Raw genomic sequence first — 22827 nt, forward strand, 5'->3', positions numbered from 1 at the left:
TCTTTATAATCCCTCAGTCTGAACAACAATCAAACCTAATCTCTTTATAATCCCTCAGTCTGAACAACAATCAAACCTAATCTCTTTATAATCCCTCAGTCTGTACAACAATCAAACCTAATCTCTTTATAATCCCTCATTCGGAACAACAATCAAACCTAATCTCTTTATAATCCCTCAGTCTGTACAACAATCAAACCTAATCTCTTTATAATCCCTCAGTCTGTACAACAATCAAACCTAATCTCTTTATAATCCCTCAGTCTGTACAACATTTAAACCTAATCTCTTTATAATCCCTCAGTCTGTACAACAATCAAACCTAATCTCTTTATAATCCCTGTCTGTACAACAATCAAACCTAATCTCTTTATAATCCATCAGTCTGTACAACATTTAAACCTAATCTCTTTATAATCCCTCAGTCTGTACAACAATCAAACCTAATCTCTTTATAATCCCTCAGTCTGTACAACAATCAAACCTAATCTCTTTATAATCCCTGTCTGTACAACAATCAAACCTAATCTCTTTATAATCCCTCAGTCTGTACAACATTTAAACCTAATCTCTTTATAATCCCTCAGTCTGTACAACAATCAAACCTAATCTCTTTATAATCCCTCAGCCTGTACAACAATCAAACCTAATCTCTTTATAATCCCTCAGTCTGTACAACATTTAAACCTAATCTCTTTATAATCCCTCAGTCTGTACAACAATCAAACCTAATCTCTTTATAATCCCTCAGTCTGTACAACAACCAAATACCTTGGGAAACCTGGACTCGGTCTCTGGCCTCGCTGAACTAAAAACCACAAGCATAGATTTGTACACATTACATATTAAACTAATGTCCTTGTAGAAGTGTGCAAAACTCATGACTAACCTTGCAATGTGTGTGTCTCTTAATTCTTGCAATGATAGTATTACATTGACTTGTGTTGGGGTACTCTGTTTCCTATTGACTTGGGGTACTCTGTTTCCTATTGACTTGGGGTACTCTGTTTCCTATTGACTTGGGGTACTCTGTTTCCTATTGACTTGGGGTACTCTGTTTCCTATTGACTTGGGGTACTCTGTTTCCTGTTGACTTGGGTTGGGGTAATCTGTTTCCTGTTGACTTGTGTTGGGGTACTCTGTTTCCTATTGACTTGGGGTACTCTGTTTCCTGTTGACTTGTGTTGGGGTAATCTGTTTCCTGTTGACTTGGGTTGGGGTACTCTGTTTCCTGTTGACTTGGGTTGGGGTACTCTGTTTCCTATTGACTTGGGGTACTCTGTTTCCTGTTGACTTGGGGTACTCTGTTTCCTGTTGACTTGTGTTGGGGTAATCTGTTTCCTGTTGACTTGGGTTGGGGTAATCTGTTTCCTGTTGACTTGGGTTGGGGTACTCTCTTTCCTATTGACTTGGGGTACTCTGTTTCCTGTTGACTTGGGGTACTCTGTTTCCTGTTGACTTGTGTTGGGGTAATCTGTTTCCTGTTGACTTGGGTTGGGGTACTCTGTTTCCTATTGACTTGGGTTGGGGTTCTCTGTTTCCTGTTGACTTGGGTTGGGGTACTCTGTTTCCTGTTGACTTGGGTTGGGGTACTCTGTTTCCTGTTGACTTGGGTTGGGGTACTCTGTTTCCTATTGACTTGGGTTGGGGTACTCTGTTTCCTATTGACTTGTGTTGGGGTACTCTGTTTCCTATTGACTTGGGTTGGGGTACTCTGTTTCCTATTGACTTGTGTTGGGGTACTCTGTTTCCTATTGACTTGGGTTGGGGTAATCTGTTTCCTATTGACTTGTGTTGGGGTACTCTGTTTCCTGTTGACTTGGGTTGGGGTACTCTGTTTCTTATTGACTTGGGTTGGGGTACTCTGTTTCCTATTGACTTGTGTTGGGGTACTCTGTTTCCTGTTGACTTGGGTTGGGGTACTCTGTTTCCTATTGACTTGGGTTGGGGTTCTCTGTTTCCTGTTGACTTGGGTTGGGGTACTCTGTTTCCTGTTGACTTGGGGTACTCTGTTTCCTATTGACTTGGGTTGGGGTACTCTGTTTCCTGTTGACTTGGGGTACTCTGTTTCCTATTGACTTGGGTTGGGGTACTCTGTTTCCTATTGACTTGGGTTGGGGTACTCTGTTTCCTGTTGACTTGGGGTACTCTGTTTCCTATTGACTTGTGTTGGGGTACTCTGTTTCCTGTTGACTTGGGTTGGGGTACTCTGTTTCCTGTTGACTTGGGTTGGGGTACTCTGTTTCCTGTTGACTTGGGTTGGGGTACTCTGTTTCCTATTGACTTGTGTTGGGGTACTCTGTTTCCTATTGACTTGTGTTGGGGTACTCTGTTTCCTATTGACTTGGGGTACTCTGTTTCCTGTTGACTTGGGTTGGGGTACTCTGTTTCCTGTTGACTTGGGTTGGGGTACTCTGTTTCTTATTGACTTGGGTTGGGGTACTCTGTTTCCTGTTGACTTGGGGTACTCTGTTTCTTATTGACTTGGGTTGGGGTACTCTGTTTCTTATTGACTTGGGTTGGGGTAATCTGTTTCCTATTGACTTGGGTTGAGGTAATCTGTTTCCTGTTGACTTGTGTTGGGGTAATCTGTTTCCTATTGACTTGTGTTGGGGTACTCTGTTTCCTATTGACTTGGGTTGGGGTACTCTGTTTCCTGTTGACTTGTGTTGGGGTAATCTGTTTCCTATTGACTTGTGTTGGGGTACTCTGTTTCCTATTGACTTGGGTTGGGGTACTCTGTTTCCTATTGACTTGTGTTGGGGTACTCTGTTTCCTATTGACTTGTGTTGGGGTACTCTGTTTCTTATTGACTTGTGTTGGGGTACTCTGTTTCCTGTTGACTTGGGTTGGGGTACTCTGTTTCTTATTGACTTGGGTTGGGGTACTCTGTTTCCTATTGACTTGTGTTGGGGTACTCTGTTTCCTATTGACTTGTGTTGGGGTACTCTGTTTCCTATTGACTTGGGGTACTCTGTTTCCTATTGACTTGTGTTGGGGTACTCTGTTTCCTATTGACTTGGGTTGGGGTACTCTGTTTCCTATTGACTTGGGTTGGGGTAATATTTTAATCTATTGTTGGTGACTGATATCTGTTCCTGTTTGTCTCGTCCTTCTTTCTGACCTCTCTGTCTACTTTATATCCTTGATTTCTCTCTTTCGTTTGGTATGTGTGGGGGGGCTTCCCGTGGCTATAGCTGCCCCTCCTCCCCCCATGCCCCAGCTGACTCCACAGATACCTCTGACAGGCTTTGTGGCCAGGGTGCAGGAGAACAGTAAGTCCACAGGCCCAGCACACACTCTCTCTGTTCCCCAGATCACTCTCCCTGTTCCCCAGATCACTCTCTCCGTTCCCCAGATCACTCTCTCCGTTCCCCAGATCACTCTCTCCGTTCCCCAGATCACTCTCTCCGTTCCCCAGATCACTCTCTCCGTTCCCCAGATCACTCTCTCCGTTCCCCAGATCACTATCTCCGTTCCCCAGATCACTCTCCCCGTTCCCCAGATCACTCTCCCCGTTCCCCAGATCACTCTCCCCGTTCCCCAGATCACTCTCCCCGTTCCCCAGATCACTCTCCCTGTTCCCCAGATCACTCTCCCTGTTCCCCAGATCACTCTCCCTGTTCCCCAGATCACTCTCCCTGTTCCCCAGATCACACTCCCTGTTCCCCAGATCACTCTCCCTGTTCCCCAGATCACACTCCCTGTTCCCCAGATCACTCTCTCTGTTCCCCAGATCACTCTCTCTGTTCCCCAGATCACTCTCTCTGTTCCCCAGATCACTCTCTCTGTTCCCCAGATCACTCTCTGTTCCCCAGATCACTCTCTCTGTTCCCCAGATCACTCTCTCTGTTCCCCAGATCACTCTCTCTGTTCCCCAGATCACTCTCCCTGTTCCCCAGATCACTCTCCCTGTTCCCCAGATCACTCTCCCTGTTCCCAAGAATCACTCTCCCTGTTCCCCAGATCACTCTCCCTGTTCCCCAGATCACTCTCCCTGTTCCCCAGATCACTCACCCAATCACACACAGCATGCTTTGTGCCTGTTCACTCAACTGTCCTGCCTGCCTGCCTGCCTGCCTGTCTGTCTGTCTGTCCTGCCCATCTGTCTGTCCTGTGCAGTAGACAGCTCTTATCTATTGTCTGTGTTAATAAAAAGTATTCTCAGAAAGACGCTTATTGCCATTGACACCCATTGCTTTCTCCACTATGCAGACACTGAGGACAAATAGTGTAAAAAGTGTCTCCATTCCAAGATTATTCAGGAGAATGTATAATGGAGTAAGCAGCTGAATTAGTATTTCTACAAAGTCCCACGTGTGTGATAAGGTATACAATGCATTCGGAAAGTATTCAGACCCCTTCACTTTTGCCTCATTTTGTTACGTTACAGCCTTACTCTAAAATTGATCCAATCTACACACAATAGCCCATAATGACATCACAATAGCCCATAATGACATCACAATACCCCATAATGACATCACAATACCCCATAATGACAAAGCAATAAAATAGTTTTTTAATTTTTTTGCTCATTTATAAAATAAACAAAACCTGAAATATCACATTTACATAAGTATTCAGTCCTTTAATCAGTATTTGGTTGAAGTACCTTTCGCAGTGATTACAGCCTCGAGTCTTCTTGGGTATGACGCTACAAGCTTGGCACACCTGTATATGGGGAGTTTCTCCCATTCTTCTCTGCAGATCCTCTCAAGCTTTGTCAGGTTTGTTGAAGCACCTTTGGCAGCAATTACAGCATCGAGTCACTCTGGAGCAGGTTTTCATCAAGGATCTCTCTCTGTACTTTGCTTCGTTCATCTTTGCCTTGATCCTGACTAGTCTCCCAGTCCCTGCCACTGAAAAACATCCCCACAGCATCATACTGCCACCACCATGCTTCACCGTAGGGATGGTGCCAGGTTTCCTCCAGGCGTGACGCTTGGCATTCAGGCCAAAGAGTTCAATCTTGGTTTCATCAGACCAGAGAATCTTGTTTCTCATGGTCTGAGAGTCCTTTAGGTGCCTTTTGGCAAACTCCAAGCGGGCTGTCATGTGCCTTTTACTGAGGAGTGGCTTCTGTCTGGCCACTCAACCATAAAGGCCTGGTTGTTAGAGTGCTGCAGAGATAGTTGTCTTTCTGGAATGTTCTCCAATTGCCCCAGAGAAACTCTGGAGCTCTGTCAGAGTGACCATTGGGTTCTTGGTCACCTCCCTGACGAAGGCCCTTCTCCCCCGATTGCTCAGTTTGGCCGGGCGGCCAGCTCCAGGAAGAGTCTTGGTGGTTCCAATCTTCTTCCATTTAAGAATGATGGAGGCCACTGTGTTCTTGGGGACCTTCAATGCTGCAGATTTTTTTTGTACCCTTCCCCAGATCTGTGCCTCAACACAATCCTGTCGGAGCTCTACGGACAATTCCTTCAACCTCATGGCTTGGTTTTTGATCTGACATGCACTGTCAACCGTGGGACCGTACATAGACAGGTGTGTGCCTTTCCAAATCATGTCCAATCAATTGAATTTACCACAGGTGGACTCCAATCAAGTTGTAGAAACATCTCAAGGATGATCAATGGAAACAGGATGCACCTGAGCTCAATTTCGAGTCTCATAACAAAGGGTCTTAATACTTATGTAAATGAGGTATTTCTGTTTTTTATTAACATTGCAAAAAAACAAACAAACGTACTCCATTTTAGAATAAGGCTGTAATGTAACAAAATGTGGAAAAAGTCAAGGGGTCTGAATACTTTCCGAAGACGCTGTATGTTAAGTATAATCTATAATTTCACCCCCAAAAAATCACAGAATGAGCAGCACATATTGAAGGACTAAACATGTGTGTACTGTGTGATCAACAGAGAAATAGTCTGCATGCTTTCATGTATCTCTAAAGAAGCTTAGCCTGCTATTGTTAAGACAGATTTATGTCTGTGTTAAGACAGATTTATGTCTGTGTTAAGACAGATTTATGTTACTGGCAGAATTAAAATAACACCATTTCATAGCTGTTTCTTAACAGTACGAAGGCTGTCATTTCCAATCGAAAGAGTAAAACAGAAACCAGTGATCTCGTACCCTGGGTGTTGATGGCATTATGGTATATCATCCTCTGAGAATATCTGAGCTCTTATTCCCCTTTGGTACAATATAGAAATGGTCATGTGGCATTTATGCAGGTAAGCCTCCACAATCGGATCCACGTATGCTAATGTACCGTCTGATTCAGAGGTCCGTACTGACTATTTAGGCTGCAGTTTATTACGTTGTACTAATTTTGTAGGCATTCTCTTTAGTCATTTACAGAAGAAGCAAAGTGTTACGAAATCTTCCCTGAAAAATGTAAATATATTTTCCTTGGACCTGGGGTCACAAGGTGTCATAAAATCAGAGCAGGGGTTGTCACTTTGGAACATGACTGACAGGAGGATATGGTTCTCTGCTGCCCTCTACTGAAACTAGCAGCTCTGGATGGGCCAATACCAAATGGTCCTCTAAGCCCTACACCCTGTGCACTTGTGAAGATCTTAGAATATTTTACAGGTACAGGCAATCTGGTGGTAGCTCCACCTTTCACTCTGATAGGCTAGGTAGAAGTTTCACCATATTGCTTATTCCAATCAAATCCTCTCATATCTCCACAAGTGTATAAGGTGTATGGTTTAAGGGTCGATTTTGGGATTGGACCAGTGTGTGTTTATGGTTATAGAGCTGCAATCCCTCTAGGATTGTCACAAGTTCTCTACTGCCGTGGTAACTGTATAATGATATTATAAAACAAACACAAGAAGAGAATTCAAATGTAATGGGAAGACAATGGAAATAGAATGTCAAAACAAGTGTGCATTGCGTGCAGCATTACCTTGGTGGCAAAGAACACGTGTAACCAAATTACGTGTCTTAACAAGTGACTTGAACAAGTGACCTGGAGGAACGAATCTCAGGTCCAAATCAAAAAAGGTCAAAAAATCTGCATGCCGACAACTCGCTGTCATGCATTTTATTTGGTCCTTGACCGACTAACCATCGGTGCCTGGCATACAAACACCACTGCATGCTGCTCTTCCCACGATTGCATGGTTTTGCGTGGTTTTCTCTACTGTTGGGCTTGGTGGCATGCGAAGCCCAAATGTAATGTACTGTTTCCTTTCTCCCAGTTTCAGGCAGCGTTCCTAATCTCATTCTCTCTCTCCTTTAACTCATCGCCATTTGGCAGTTGCGGACACCCCTACTCCGCCTCCCCCTCCTCCGCCCGATGACCTGCCCATGTTTGATGAAGCTCCTCCCCCTCCTCCACCGCCGCCAGTTGACTACGAGGAACAGGAAGCGGCTGTAGTTCAGTACAGCGACTCGTATGCGGATGGAGACCCCCAGTGGGCGCCCAAGAGCTACATGCAGAAAGGTGTTCCTCAGGGCTCAATACCGACACCACTCTACTTCACTTCTCCTCCCTACCATACAATTGACACAGATTTATTTCAACTACGCTGAACTAGTCAACTACTTAAGCACATTTTGACACTCAGTAAAATATGTTAAATCTTCAGGCAACTGTTTCTTACCCGTTGCATCCTAATCCAGTATGCTAAATCTCTCTCTCCCTCTGACGATTTTCCCCCCTCCTCTCTCGTCCTCAGTGGTGGCCATCTACGACTACACTGCGGATAAAAACGACGAGCTGAGCTTCATGGAGGGAGCCGTCATCTACATCATTAAGAAGAACGATGATGGCTGGTACGAGGGAATCAGTAGCGGAGTCACGGGACTGTTCCCCGGCAACTACGTCGAGTCCATCATGCACTAAGCTGACTGATGGGACCGTACTGCTCTCTATTGATTCGGTGTTTCTACTACAGACGTCTGACCTTTCGAAGCATAGGGAAGTGCTTTTGGATACGACAGAATGTTTGGTCTCTTACTAATCTCAAATAAATCAAATACAAAATATCTATTTACTTTATTTTGGTGGTGTTGTTGTGGGTGGGTAAGGGGGGGGCATAAAGTATATAAAGAAGGAATAGGATAAGGCTGATGATGTAGGGATGTTTTTAAAGACCAGGCAGTGGAGGTTGCTGAGGGGAAGACGGGCTCATAACAATAGCTGGAACGGAGCAAATGGACTGGCGTCAAACACCTGGAAAACCATGTGTTTTGATTCCATTCCTCTGATTCCGCTCCAGCCATTACCACGAGCCCGTCCTCCCCAATTAAGGTGCCACCAACCTCCTTTGAGACCAGGGTAACACTAGCTGAAGGACATCCTTTCCTTTAAGTGTACTTCCTGTTTACATATGCACGACATAACATCTGACCCAACTATTCATCTATTGACCTACACATTTCTCATGCACTTATATTAAAGTATTAATGTCTTTATGAGTGTATCGCGAGTATTATGCTATATGGAGACGGTTTGTCAGACGGTATGTAATGCATATGTAAACAGTAGGCGATCTTGTGTAGACCTTCAGTGGAAGTGCTACTACTGTTAACTGTATGTAATGTGAGCTGCAGCCTGTTGGGTGTCTGTAGTGTAAATTCAGTGAATGTCAATCGCAGTATCTCAAGCAGGCTACTTACCACACACACATGCAAATGTCCTACAGAAGATTCTGTTTGATTTACTTCATTTTTTTTTTAAATTTATTTTACTTTTTTTGACAATACAAAAACTTATTATAGACAAAAACAATAGACAACTCAACATTTACATCCACACATTTTGACAAACATGACTGACCTCCCCCTTGGTCAGACCCACCACCTCACCCATCCTGCCAGTCATCCCCTGCCAGTCTCCAGTGCAAAACTTTATGCCATATAGCTTCAAACTGCACTATTCTGCCTCTCTCTGTTGCCCAAATTGTTCAATATTTAGATAACGCATTTGATTCATTCATTTAACTTTTTTATTTTATGATTTGACAAAAAAAATTAACTACAAAAGTTATAATCAGAAGCCTGATCCATTTTGGGTTTTTACATTTTAAATATTATTTATCTTTTTATGATTAACAAAACCTTTAATTTCTGTTTCATTTCAGTCGTTCCTGAAGTCTGAGCGTAAAGCAAAATCTAATAAAAATGTATAACCTCTGTTTAATTATGCTTCCATTTTGTTGAAATACTCACATTCAATTTAGGCTTTTATTTTTTTTATTGATTAAATTGTCTAGACACAAGGCATTCTGGGACTTGGTTTTATTTTCAAAATGCTCTAATTTGTCTTTAAACATATTAAATTGCCATATTCTTTCATCTGGTAATGCCGTGAAAAGCAACACCATGTCGTCGTGACTCCCAGTTTGAATGACTCATTTCCCCTCTTCACTATTTAGAGTTCCACCACCATTTTAAGAAACGTTGTAGTACATGTCTAATCTGAACAAAATTATTTATCTGTAGGTATTTTTTGGGTGATCAAAGTATTTAATGTAAACAGTAACGGATTATGATCCATTGTTCTTCATGCCGTGTTAGTGGGCTTAGTTTTCAAAACTGTTTTGTCATATTCATTAAAAAAAAAAAAACTTGTAAAAAGCTGCCATTTGACTATTCTGTGATACTGGTGACCAATATGTCATCTCATATACCTCAGTCTTCACATAGATCAAAAGAGAAAAAAACCTAGATCACATCGTTTTAGAACGGTCATAGTTTTTAACACGTAATGGTTTGGTTTTATAACTCAGGTCTGGTTAAGTTGTTCTTCTATCGTTCCAAATTGACCCCAACCACTTTGTCCATACTCATCTATGACTGTAGGCTCCCCCCCCCCCCATCTCTTAGGAATTACATTTGACTATCGATCCATCGATGACAATTCAGGTTGGTGTTTTCATTGGTTGAAAAAGGTTAACGTGGCAGCCTTTCCGCAACAGTTCCTACATGTTCCGTCTTTCCTGTCCATCAACATGGAAGTAAACTGTGTTTAACCCCCTTTTCCATTTCAGGATATAGCAGCTAATGCCGTGTTATAGTCAACATATACAAGTGTTCCAACTCAATGGGTAGCAATATCAAAGCTCTGCCCGTAATGTGTATATATGTTAATTTTTGTTTGTATGTACAGCCTTTTATAATAAACCATTCTCCTACATACAACCCAGTGGTGTGGTGATTGAGAATGAAAACAGAAAGGGTAGAGACTTAACTTCCAAAAAAATAAACGTGATTTAATTTGAGTACAGTGATTGTGGATGTTAAGGCCTTGATTGTTATCAAGCACTTGATACAGGAAGCTACCTACAGGAAGCACTTGATACAGGAAGCACCTACAATATAATAACATTCTCTAATTGGTACGAGTCACCATAACAAAAGTTTGGCATTTGTGCGGTACGGACGGATCTTCGAGCAATGTCTTAACACACACACATATCACATCACAATGACACTTCATCATGGAATTAAAATTATTCTGCAGTGGCCATTCCGTCCCAAACCTTAAAGAGCAATGTCACCTGTCTTTGATGACCAAATACAATCTGGGTGGGGGTGCTGCAGTTACAGTATACAATGAACATTTGATAATTCAGTCATTTGTTTTTATTTTTTTAACAATGATCTTGGAGGGTCTGTGTCAAATCCTCACTGACATGCCATTTTATCGTTTTGAAGTCCAATTGAAGAATAGGTGGGGGGTTGGTTCAGAAACCTTTTTTCAGGGGGGGGGGGGGGGGTCCCCGCAGGACCGGCATTGAAAACCCCCTGGCGTCAATAACACATTCTTTGTTCTGTGAGCCCGTCAGTGTTTTCCCCAGAGGAAAGGAAGATATAGGTCATGTGAAGCAGTGCATCTCAGAAGTCATTCCTGAAGAACCTGTGTATGCACAGTGGGAATATCACTGATGAACCCCCCCCCCCCCCCAATGGGGTGGCCTTCCACAGGTACAAGTAGCTGCCTGAAGTGACGAGTGGAGGCTCACTTGTCACGGGTAAGGACCATCTGGGTGAGCCTGATAAGGGCGTCCCGCTCCAGAGAGGGCCTGAGCAAGCTGATCTGCCGGATAGCCTCTTGGCAGTAGTGCTGGGCCAGGTAGTTGGTCTGATCCACACCCTCACTCTGAGGGCAGGACAAACAGGTGGGTGAGTCAGGGTGCTTTCTAACAGGTCTGTTGTAATAGCTACATGATCCTAGGTCCAATAGCATTTCTATACTGGGTTTATATTCTGATGAAGGCCAAAACGTAATGTTTCTGTCGTCCCTCCACCTAGCGATCCCCAATGTTTGACGTCCCTCCACCTAGCAACCCCCCAATGTTTGACGTCCCTCCACCTAGCGACCCCCAATGTTTCCGGCGTCCCTCCACCTAGCGACCGCCCAATGTTTCTGACGTCCCTCCACCTAGCGACCGCCCAATGTTTCCGGCGTCCCTCCACTTAGCGACCCCCAATGTTTCTGACGTCCCTCCACCTAGCGACCCACAATGTTACTGACGTCCCTCCACCTAGCGACCCCCCAATGTTTCCGGCGTCCCGCCACCTAGCGACCCACAATGTTACTGACGTCCCTCCACCTAGCGACCGCCCAATGTTTCCGGCGTCCCTCCACCTAGCGAACGCCCAATGTTTCCGGCGTCCCTCCACCTAGCGACCCCCCAATGTTTCTGACGTCCCTCCACCTAGCAACCCCCCAATGTTTGACGTCCCTCCACCTAGCGACCCCCAATGTTTCCGGCGTCCCTCCACCTAGCGACCGCCCAATGTTTCTGACGTCCCTCCACCTAGCGACCGCCCAATGTTTCCGGCGTCCCTCCACTTAGCGACCCCCAATGTTTCTGACGTCCCTCCACCTAGCGACCCACAATGTTACTGACGTCCCTCCACCTAGCGACCCCCCAATGTTTCTGACGTCCCTCCACCTAGCGACCCCCAATGTTACTGACGTCCCTCCACCTAGAGACCCCCAATGTTTCTGACGTCCCTCCACCTAGAGACCCCCAATGTTTCTGGCGTCCCTCCACCTAGCGACCGCCAATGTTTCTGGCGTCCCTCCACCTAGCGACCGCCAATGTTTCCGACGTCCCTCCACCTAGCGACCGCCCAATGTTTCCGGCATCCCTCCACCTAGCGACCGCCAATGTTTCTGACGTCCCTCCACCTAGCGACCGCCCAATGTTTCTGGCGTCCCTCCACCTAGCAACCCCCAATGCTTCCAACGTCCCTCCACCTAGCAACCGCCCAATGTTTCTGACGTCCCTCCACCTAGCAACCCACAATGCTTCTGACGTCCCTCCACCTAGCGACCGCCCAATGTTTCTTACCTCCTGGACATACTGCCAGGCACGAGCGACATCTCCACTGGAGCTGAACCGCCTCATGATCATACCATGCAGCTCAGGAAACTAGAGAGAGAGAGAGCGTTAAGACACACTGTCACAGACTACACAAATCAGACATATTATGTGAAGCCAGGACTCCCTGGAAAACAATTGTTACTGAGTGGACTATTCTGGCTTAATAAATAACATGAATGAAAGGAATCGACACCGAGTGGACAAAACATTAAGAACGCTCTTTCCATGACAGACTGACCAGGTGAAAGCTATGATCCCTTATTGGCTGTCACTTGTTATATCCAATCAGACGAAGGGGAGGAGACAGGTTAAAGAAAGACGTTTAAAGCCTCGAGACAATTGAGACAAAAGATCCAAGTGCTTTTTGAACAGGGTACGGTAGTAGGTGCCAGGCACACCGGGGTTTGTGTCAAGAACTGCAACGCTGCTGTGTTTATCCACACTCAACAGTTTCCCGTGTGTATCAAGAATGGTCCACCACACCAAAGGACATCCTGTCAACTTGACACAACTGTGGGGAAGCATTGGAGTCAACATGGGCCAACATCCCTGTGGAACGCTTTCGACACCTTGTAGAGTCCACACCCCAACGAATTGAGGCTGTTCTGAGGACAAAAAGGGGGTGCAGACCAATATTAGAAAGGTGTTCCTAATGTTTTGTACACTCAATGTATATTGAACAGTCCCTGTGATTCAACCTAGAAATGAGAAAAGTAGACCGTGACCAAGTGAGTCAACGCCAACATCCCAAATGGCACCCTATGCCCTATATAGTGCACTACTTTAGACCATAGCCCTATGGCACCCTATTCCCTATATAGAGCACTACTTTAGACCAGAGCCCTATGGCACCCTATTCCCTATGTAGTGCACTACTTTAGACCAGAGCCCTATGGCACCCTATGCCCTATATAGTGCACTACTTTAGACCAGAGCCCTATGGCACCCTATTCCCTATATAGTGCACTACTTTAGACCAGAGCCCTATGGCACCCTATGCCCTATATAGTGCACTACTTTAGACCAGAGCCCTATGGCACCCTATTCCCTATATAGTGCACTACTTTAGACCAGAGCCCTATGGCACCCTATGCCCTATATTGTGCACTAGTTTAGACCAGAACCCTATGGCACCCAATGCCCTATATAGGGCACTACTTTAGACCAGAGCCCTATGGCACCCAATGCCCTATATAGGGCACTACTTTAGACCATAGCCCTATGGCACCCTATTCCCTATCTAGTGCACTACTTTAGACCAGAGCCCTATGGCACCCTATGCCCTATATAGTGCACTACTTTAGACCAGAGGCCTATGGCACCCAATGCCCTATATAGTGCACTACTTTAGACCAGAGCCCTATGGCACCCTATTCCCTATCTAGTGCACTACTTTAGACCAGAGCCCTATGGCACCCTATGCCCTATATAGTGCACTACTTTAGACCAGAGCCCTATGGCACCCTATTCCCTATGTAGTGCACTACTTTAGACCAGGGCCCTATGGCACCCTATGCCCTATATTGTGCACTAGTTTAGACACACACACACACACACACACACACCTGTTGGCAGGCAAACAGGACGGGTCCGGTGGCCAGACCCAGCTTGAGGTCTGTAGCTGAAGGCTTTCCTAGTTGGCTGGCACACGCTGTGTAGTCAAGCACATCATCCACCAGCTAGAACACACACACACACACACTCTTCAATAACTTACACATTTCAATGTTAAATACATTCCTCAAAAAAGGAAAAATAAGCACATTAAATAATTCAAATGGTACCCATTGATTCAAGAGGCATAAAACTAAATATTAGAAATGTACCTGGAAGGCGATGCCTACGTTTCTCCCGTACTGGAAGGCTATTTCATGAACCTCTGGATCGGAGTTCACTAGAATGGATACCTTGAAAATGGACAAGACCCGCCCAGTCAACCCAAACCTATTCAGTTGGGCAACACGAGACTTCCAGGAAGTCTGCATTATTTGTGTGGAGATAGAACGTACATACAGCTTTACAACTGTTGGCGATAAGACTGGCAGTCTTCTTAAACGTCTTGTCCAGGTAGTGTTTGAATCGCTCCTTCTCATTTTCTTTGGAGCCCAGCTGCATGAATTCACCTGGAACAGCAGCAAATATGTTAGTGGGAACAGAGAGAGAGAGAGAGAGACACAGAGAGAGAGACACAGAGACAGAGAGACACAGAGAGAGAGAGAGAGAGACACAGAGAGAGAGAGAGAGAGAGAGAGAGAGAGAGAGAGAGAGAGACACAGAGAGAGAGAGAGAGAGAGAGAGAGACACAGAGAGAGAGAGAGAGAGAGAGACACAGAGAGAGAGAGAGACACAGAGAGAGAGAGAGAGAGAGAGACACAGAGAGAGAGAGAGAGAGAGAGAGAGAGAGACACACAGAGAGAGAGAGAGAGAGAGACACAGAGAGAGAGAGAGAGAGACACAGAGAGAGAGAGAGAGAGACACAGAGAGAGAGAGAGAGAGAGACACAGAGAGAGAGAGAGAGAGAGACACAGAGAGAGAGAGAGAGAGAGACACAGAGAGAGAGAGAGACACAGAGAGAGAGAGAGAGAGAGACACAGAGAGAGAGAGAGACACAGAGAGAGAGAGAGACACAGAGAGAGAGAGAGACACAGAGAGAGAGAGAGACACAGAGAGAGAGAGAGACACAGAGAGAGAGAGAGAGACACAGAGAGAGAGAGAGACACAGAGAGAGAGAGAGACACAGAGAGAGAGAGAGACACAGAGAGAGAGAGAGACACAGAGAGAGAGAGAGACACAGAGAGAGAGAGAGAGAGAGAGAGAGAGAGAGACACAGAGAGACACAGAGAGAGAGAGAGAGAGACAGAGAGACACAGAGAGACACAGACACAGAGAGACACAGAGAGACACAGAGAGACACAGAGAGAGAGAGAGACACAGAGAGAGAGAGAGAGAGACACAGAGAGAGAGAGAGAGAGAGAGAGTATAATTAAAGTATAATTACTTGACACATTGGAAAGAATTAACAAAAAAACAGAGCAAACTAGAATGCTATTTGGCCCTAAACAGAGAGTACACAGTGGCAGAATACCTGACCACTGTGACTGACCCAAACTTAAGGAAAGCTTTGACTATGTACAGACTCAGTGAGCATAGCCTTGCTATTGAGAAAGGCCGCCGTAGGCAGACATGGCTCTCAAGAGAAGACAGGCTATGTGCACACTGCCCACAAAATGAGGTGGAAACTGAGCTGCACTTCCTAACCTCCTGCCCAATGTATGACCATATTAGAGACACATATTTCCCTCAGATTACACAGATCCACAAAGAATTTGAAAACAAATCCAATTTTGATAAACTCCCATATCTACTGGGAGAAATTCCACAGTGTGCCATCACAGCAGCAAGATTTGTGACCTGTTGCCACAAGAAAAGGGCAACCAGTGAAGAACAAACACCATTGTAAATACAACCCATATTTATGCTTATTTATTTTAACTTGTGTGCTTTAACCATTTGTACTTTGTTACAACACTGTATATATATAATATAACATTTGTAATGTCTTTATTGTTTTGAAACTTCTGTATGTGTAATGTTTACTGTTAATTCGTATTGTTTATTTCACTTTTGTATAATATCTACCTCACTTGCTTTGGCAATGTTAACACATGTTTCCCATGCCAATAAAGCCCCTTGAATTGAATTGAATTGAATTGAGAGAGAGAGAGAGACAGAGAGAGAGACAGAGAGAGAGACAGAGAGAGAGACAGAGAGAGAGACAGAGAGAGAGACAGAGAGAGAGACAGAGACAGAGACAGAGACAGAGAGAGAGACAGAGACAGAGAGAGAGACAGAGACAGAGACAGAGACAGAGAGAGACAGAGAGAGACAGAGACAGAGACAGAGACAGAGACAGAGACAGAGACAGAGAGGACAGAGAGAGAGACAGAGAGAGAGACAGAGAGAGAGACAGAGAGAGAGACAGAGAGAGAGACAGAGAGAGAGACAGTTTACTATACACTTTGGTAATCTTAAAACCAAAATAACATTCATTACTCATTTCCCCTTACAGAATCAGAAGCGTTACAACCTCTCGATAGTAAAGGAGCAGGTAATGTACCAAACTGATAATCTAGTGTATTTCTGTTTAAAAAGGTATACACTAACTAACAGACAGATAAAAATCAACTGCATGAAACTGAAATGGACTGCATATATTGTGCAATGTGTCAGACAGGGAGGATCTGAACCAAGGTCTCCCATGGGAGAAACTAGAGTCCTAACCATTACAAGAGGTGATTACCTCTTTGGGCGATGGTTGATGTAACAGTATAACTTTAGTCCGTCCCCTCGCCCCTACCCGGGCGCGAACCAGGGACCCTCTGCACATATCAACAACAGTCACCCACGAAGCATCGTTACCCATCGCTCCACAAAAGCCGCGGCCCTTGCAGAGCAAAGGGGACCAACTACTTCAAGGTCTCCGAGCGATTAACGTCACCGATTGAAACGCTATTAGCGCGGACCACCGCTAACTAGCTAGCCATTTCACATCGGTTAAACTGACACTGATTTTGAAGTCGCGAGCAGGGCTACCTTATCACGAGACCGTCTCATGTGTCCTTACCTCGCACCAGATCCTCCATGACCTGAGACAGGACTGACACCACTGTGTTGTTCCCGATACGGGCCAGAGCCATGGAGGCTGCCGAGAGGATGAAGTCTCCAGCTAAAATGGCCTGGGAATAAGAGAACACATACAGTCACATGATCTTACACCTACTAAAAGGGTGTATTAGTTTGTCATAAGATGCATTACAGAAAAGTGATAGTATTGCACCTTCAAGAGAACTTGGGGCCATTTCATATGACCTTTTTTTCCTCTCTCAATAGCATATGTTGCAGTTGAGTATCTTAGTGTAGTGTGTGTGTATGACAACATGACTGGCTACTGCTAACAGACAAACCCCGTTCGGAGGACTCGGGCTAACCTTTCTCTCGCCCCACACTTCGTTGATAGTGGTCTTCCCCCGCCGCTTGTCCGAGCCGTCGATGACGTCATCGTGGACCAGGCTGGCAGTGTGGATCATCTCAGAGATCATAGCTATGGATCGCTGACCTGGGAGCAGATCTCTAGAGAGAGAGAAGCAGAGAGAGGGGGAGGGGGTAGAGAGAGAGAGAGAGAGAGAAACAGAGCGAGGGGGTAGAGAGAGAGAGAGAGAGAGAGAAACAGAGAGAAACAGAGAGAGGGGGAGGGGGTAGAGAGAGAGAGAAATAGAGAGGGCATAGTTATACCCTTCTCACATCACTAATATGGGCAGCCTGAATTAATTAGTTTATGAAATGTTTACTGCAATGATATAGTATATGCATGATTAATTAAGACTAACACAGCCATCTCCTGTAACAAAGTCAACAACAACAAATCTAACAGCCTATCTTCCCTTTCTAATCTGTGTATTCTCCCCAGACGTGTGTGACAAGTTGTTCCTGGTGTGTGTCTGATACTGTACGTTTCCTTAGCATAGTTTGTCACCCAGGTCTGTCTCCTTGTAACCCATTAGTAGCCTCGTGCGACCATCCTGATCTCGCAAGCTTCCATTCTCTTCTGCTAGTGAAACTAAACAAGAGCCTTCGGGATGACGGATCAGGCTACATGCTATCAAGCATGTAGGGGCGGCAGGTAGCCTAGTGGTTAGAGTGTAGGGGCGGCAGGTAGCCTAGTGGTTAGAGTGTAGGGGCGGCAGGTAGCCTAGTGGTTAGAGTGTAGGGGCGGTAGGTAGCCTAGTGGTTAGAGTGTAGGGGCGGCAGGTAGCCTAGTGGTTAGAGTGTAGGGGCGGTAGGTAGCCTAGTGGTTAGAGTGTAGGGGCGGCAGGTAGCCTAGTGGTTAGAGTGTAGGGACGGCAGGTAGCCTAGTGGTTAGAGTGTAGAGGCGGCAGGTAGCCTAGTGGTTAGAGTGTAGGGGCGGCAGGTAGCCTAGTGGTTAGAGTGTAGGGGCGGCAGGTAGCCTAGTGGTTAGAGTGTAGGGGCGGCAGGTAGCCTAGTGGTTAGAGTGTAGGGGCGGTAGGTAGCCTAGTGGTTAGAGTGTAGGGGCGGCAGGTAGCCTAGTGGTTAGAGTGTAGGGACGGCAGGTAGCCTAGTGGTTAGAGTGTAGAGGCGGCAGGTAGCCTAGTGGTTAGAGTGTAGGGGCGGCAGGTAGCCTAGTGGTTAGAGTGTAGGGGCGGCAGGTAGCCTAGTGGTTAGAGTGTAGAGGCGGCAGGTAGCCTAGTGGTTAGAGTGTAGAGGTGGCAGGTAGCCTAGTGGTTAGAGCGTAGAGGAGGCAGGTAGTGGTTAGAGGGGAGGGGCGGCAGGTAGCCTAGTGGTTAGAGCGTAGAGGTGGCAGGTAGCCTAGTGGTTAGAGTGTCGGGCGGCAGGTAGCCTAGTGGTTAGAGCGTTGGGCCAGTAACCGAAAGGTTGCTGAAACGAATCCCCCGAGCTGACAAGATAAAAGTCTGTCGTTCTGCCCGTGAACAAGGCAGCTGGTCTACCGGGGAACAGTGGGTTGTCATTGTAAATAAGAATTTGTTCTTAACTGACTTGCCTAGTTAAATAAAAGGTTAAATAAAATTAAAAAAATACCTGGTAATGCATACTACCTACCTAGTTGACTAGGCTGCGCCCAGGATAATGTCTTACCCGTCTCGGTTGCTGTGACTATTGCAGGCCCGGGCCATTAGCACCACTATCATGGGTCGGAAAGCCTTGCCCTTCCCGTCAAAATAGTAGTCACATAAGGACTTCAACTCTGATTTGGACACAAAAAGTTCCTGTGAAGCCCAGAAAATACATCTATATTACAATTAGGTTATGAAATCACTAACAATAGTCTGATGAGTTATATAGGAACGCCACCGTAGCCATGCTACGTCACAATAATACATTTCATTTATAGAGCACTTTTCATCGGAAAAACAATCTCAAATGACTTACCTTCTTGATATCATCGTACAAATTATTCAAGTCTTTCTGGGCTAGAGTGAAGGGGTCCTTCAACTTGGCATCGCTGTGTATCCTTTTGCAGCCACAAGGCTTCGGTGTGGGGTAAAGCAACCTTGATTTGTGCCTACAGGGAAATACACGTCAATTAAAATCACACAAGTCAATTAAAATGCACACAAACACATTAAAATCAGATCTACAGCACATAACAGTTAAATCTCAGACTCACCTTGTCAGAATAGAGTTGCCTAGTGAGGTTGTGTGTACAGTCCTTGAGGACAGTCCCTGAAAGAAATCAATGTCACAAATTAATAAAGCACCACAACATTAGCACAGGTAACCTTTAAGTCAGGTGAGTCGTGAGAATTTAAAGCTTTTACTCCGGTGTTTGAAGGACAGCTAACTACACAGAGGTCTAGTTGAAAGGAGACAGAGCTAGCTACACAGAGGTCTAGTTGAAAGGAGACAGAGCTAGCTACACAGAGGTCTAGTTGAAAGGAGACAGAGCTAGCTACACAGAGGTCTAGTTGAAAGGAGACAGAGCTAGCTACACAGAGGTCTAGTTGAAAGGAGACAGAGCTAGCTACACAGAGGTCTAGTTGAAAGGAGACAGAGCTAGCTACACCGAGGTCTAGTTGAGAGGAGACAGAGCTAACTACACCGAGGTCTAGTTGAGAGGAGACAGAGCTAACTACACCGGTCTAGTTGAGAGGAGACAGAGCTAACTACACCGGTCTAGTTGAAAGGAGACAGAGCTAACTACACCGGGGTCTAGTTGAAAGGAGACAGAGCTAACTACACCGGGGTCTAGTTGAGAGGAGACAGAGCTAACTACACCGGGGTCTAGTTGAGAGGAGACAGAGCTAACTACACAGAGGTCTAGTTGAGAGGAGACAGAGCTAACTACACAGAGGTCTAGTTGAGAGGAGACAGAGCTAACTACACAGGGGTCTAGTTGAAAGGAGACAGAGCTAACTACACAGAGGTCTAGTTGAAAGGAGACAGAGTTAACTACACCGGGGTCTAGTTGAGAGGAGACAGAGCTAACTACACAGAGGTCTAGTTGAAAGGAGACAGAGCTAGCTACACAGAGGTCTAGTTGAAAGGAGACAGAGCTAGCTACACCGAGGTCTAGTTGAGAGGAGACAGAGCTAACTACACCGAGGTCTAGTTGAGAGGAGACAGAGCTAACTACACCGGTCTAGTTGAGAGGAGACAGAGCTAACTACACCGGTCTAGTTGAAAGGAGACAGAGCTAACTACACCGGGGTCTAGTTGAAAGGAGACAGAGCTAACTACACCGGGGTCTAGTTGAGAGGAGACAGAGCTAACTACACCGGGGTCTAGTTGAGAGGAGACAGAGCTAACTACACAGAGGTCTAGTTGAGAGGAGACAGAGCTAACTACACAGAGGTCTAGTTGAGAGGAGACAGAGCTAACTACACAGGGGTCTAGTTGAAAGGAGACAGAGCTAACTACACAGAGGTCTAGTTGAAAGGAGACAGAGCTAACTACACCGGGGTCTAGTTGAGAGGAGACAGAGCTAACTACACCGGGGTCTAGTTGAGAGGAGACAGAGCTAACTACACCGGGGTCTAGTTGAGAGGAGACAGAGCTAACTACACAGAGGTCTAGTTGAGAGGAGACAGAGCTAACTACACAGGGGTCTAGTTGAAAGGAGACAGAGCTAACTACACAGAGGTCTAGTTGAAAGGAGACAGAGCTAACTACACCGGGGTCTAGTTGAGAGGAGACAGAGCTAACTACACAGGGGTCTAGTTGAAAGGAGACAGAGCTAGCTACACAGAGGTCTAGTTGAAAGGAGACAGAGCTAACTACACCGAGGTCTAGTTGAAAGGAGACAGAGCTAGCTACACCGAGGTCTAGTTGAGAGGAGACAGAGCTAGCTACACCGAGGTCTAGTTGAGAGGAGACAGAGCTAACTACACCGGGGTCTAGTTGAGAGGAGACAGAGCTAACTACACAGGGGTCTAGTTGAAAGGAGACAGAGCTAGCTACACCGAGGTCTAGTTGAAAGGAGACAGAGCTAACTACACAGAGGTCTAGTTGAAAGGAGACAGAGCTAACTACACCGAGGTCTAGTTGAGAGGAGACAGAGCTAGCTACACCGAGGTCTAGTTGAGAGGAGACAGAGCTAACTACACAGAGGTCTAGTTGAGAGGAGACAGAGCTAACTACACCGGGGTCTAGTTGAGAGGAGACAGAGCTAACTACACCGGGGTCTAGTTGAGAGGAGACAGAGCTAACTACACCGAGGTCTAGTTGAGAGGAGACAGAGCTAGCTACACCGAGGTCTAGTTGAGAGGAGACAGAGCTAACTACACAGAGGTCTAGTTGAGAGGACCTTCTAGTAACGTTAGGCAGTGAACGTTACACTTGACCAATGTATACTACCCACTGGCAGTTCTGTCTAGTGATAACCTATTGTCGCTAATAGGGTTAAACTAGTGAGATAAATCAAGTGCAAAACGTAGTATCTTTACATAGCAATCCTGAAGTGACATGCAGTGTCTTGACCTTTAACTGAATTGAGACTATATAACAAACCAGCTAACGTCACTGTCAGCTAGAACTACAATCTTGTCAAACTAACAAAAATCTTTTAGCTAACTTTATGCCCAGAAAAGCAATGTCATTCATACAATATGGTTTTAGTTAGCTACTACAACTAGAAATAAACGGGACTAAATCCCAATATAGCTACACTAAGCCAGCTGTAACTCATTCAATAAGATCCGTTTTCAGCTTCCATGTTCTCAACTGGTTGACCTTTCTCGAGGTGACAGCAAGCCCGCCCGGTGAAATCTTACCTCATTTCCCGAGCCAGCGACGGTTCCAGTTCCTCGGAGCAACGAGGTAGCATAACTTCCATTAAAACAGCATATGGTTTCTAGTAAACTCGTACTTGTGGCGCCTGTAGTCCACCTCCAACAGTGTCTCCACGGTATCGCCATGTTCCTCCATACACATGCCTGGAAAAGGTTAAAGAACGTGACAACGGCAGCGAAGCACCGCAAATTACCTTGGTTGACGTCATGGCGTTAAAAATAAGATATCTAGACGTACAGAAACAACCAGGGTTGCCATCAAGTTCGCGGTTTTCCGGCCAAATTTAGTTGCGGATGAAAATGTATTGATCGCGGGTTGTGGGTTTTTGGGCTACTTCTAAATTGCATGACGTCTTTCTTAAAAAACACCTATACACATTATACATATAATATACACACACATACACTGAACAAAAATATAAACACATGTAAAGTGTTGGTCCCATGTTTCATCGACTGAAATAAAACATCCCAGAAAAGTTCCGTACACACAAAAATATGTCTCTGAAATGTTGTGCACAAATTTGTTTACTTCCCTGTTAGTGAGCATTTTATAATTTGTCAAGATAATCCATCCACTTGACAGGTGTGGCATATCAAGAAAGTAATTAAACAGCATGCATGTGCACCTTGTGCTGGGGACATTAAGGGGGGGGGGGGGGGGGGGGGGGGGTGGGGGGCTGTGGAGTATTTCTGTCTGT

At 45.5% G+C, this 22827-nt stretch overlaps 2 protein-coding genes across 7 annotated transcripts in view; one reads left to right on the plus strand and one right to left on the minus strand.

Annotated features, from left to right (window-relative positions):
• LOC120028121 (abl interactor 1-like) overlaps positions 1-9560 on the plus strand; it is a 133068-nt gene extending 123508 nt beyond the window's left edge. For 3 of the 5 annotated variants that reach the window (XM_038973312.1, XM_038973314.1, XM_038973315.1), the window contains 2 exons: positions 7220-7405; positions 7641-9560. In XM_038973312.1, coding sequence (XP_038829240.1) covers positions 7220-7405; positions 7641-7807 — 353 coding nt within the window. In that variant the 3' untranslated portion in view covers positions 7808-9560. Of the gene's footprint in view, positions 1-3197; positions 3276-7219; positions 7406-7640 lie in introns of all 5 variants that reach the window. The other 2 variants (XM_038973311.1, XM_038973313.1) reach the window with 1 other exon arrangement.
• A 592-nt stretch (positions 9561-10152) lies between these two features.
• Positions 10153-22297, minus strand: LOC120028122 (all trans-polyprenyl-diphosphate synthase PDSS1-like). 2 transcript variants are annotated; one of them, XM_038973316.1, is made up of 11 exons: positions 22109-22297; positions 19507-19562; positions 19269-19401; positions 18975-19105; positions 17291-17432; positions 16927-17038; positions 14316-14425; positions 14129-14209; positions 13868-13981; positions 12270-12350; positions 10153-11068 (listed from the first exon to the last, which is right to left on the minus strand). In XM_038973316.1, exons 1-11 carry the CDS (start codon positions 22250-22252, stop codon positions 10928-10930), a joined length of 1245 nt encoding a protein of 414 aa, XP_038829244.1. In that variant the 5' UTR covers positions 22253-22297; the 3' UTR covers positions 10153-10927. The 2 variants fall into 2 exon arrangements, with proteins under 2 accessions (XP_038829244.1, XP_038829245.1); XM_038973317.1 differs by lacking the exons at positions 19269-19401; positions 19507-19562; positions 22109-22297 and having other exon boundaries at positions 10928-11068; positions 18939-19026.
• Positions 22298-22827: the final 530 nt, after the last annotated feature.

This window comes from Salvelinus namaycush, chromosome 33, assembly GCF_016432855.1.
Source record: "Salvelinus namaycush isolate Seneca chromosome 33, SaNama_1.0, whole genome shotgun sequence".
NCBI lineage: Eukaryota > Metazoa > Chordata > Actinopteri > Salmoniformes > Salmonidae > Salvelinus > Salvelinus namaycush.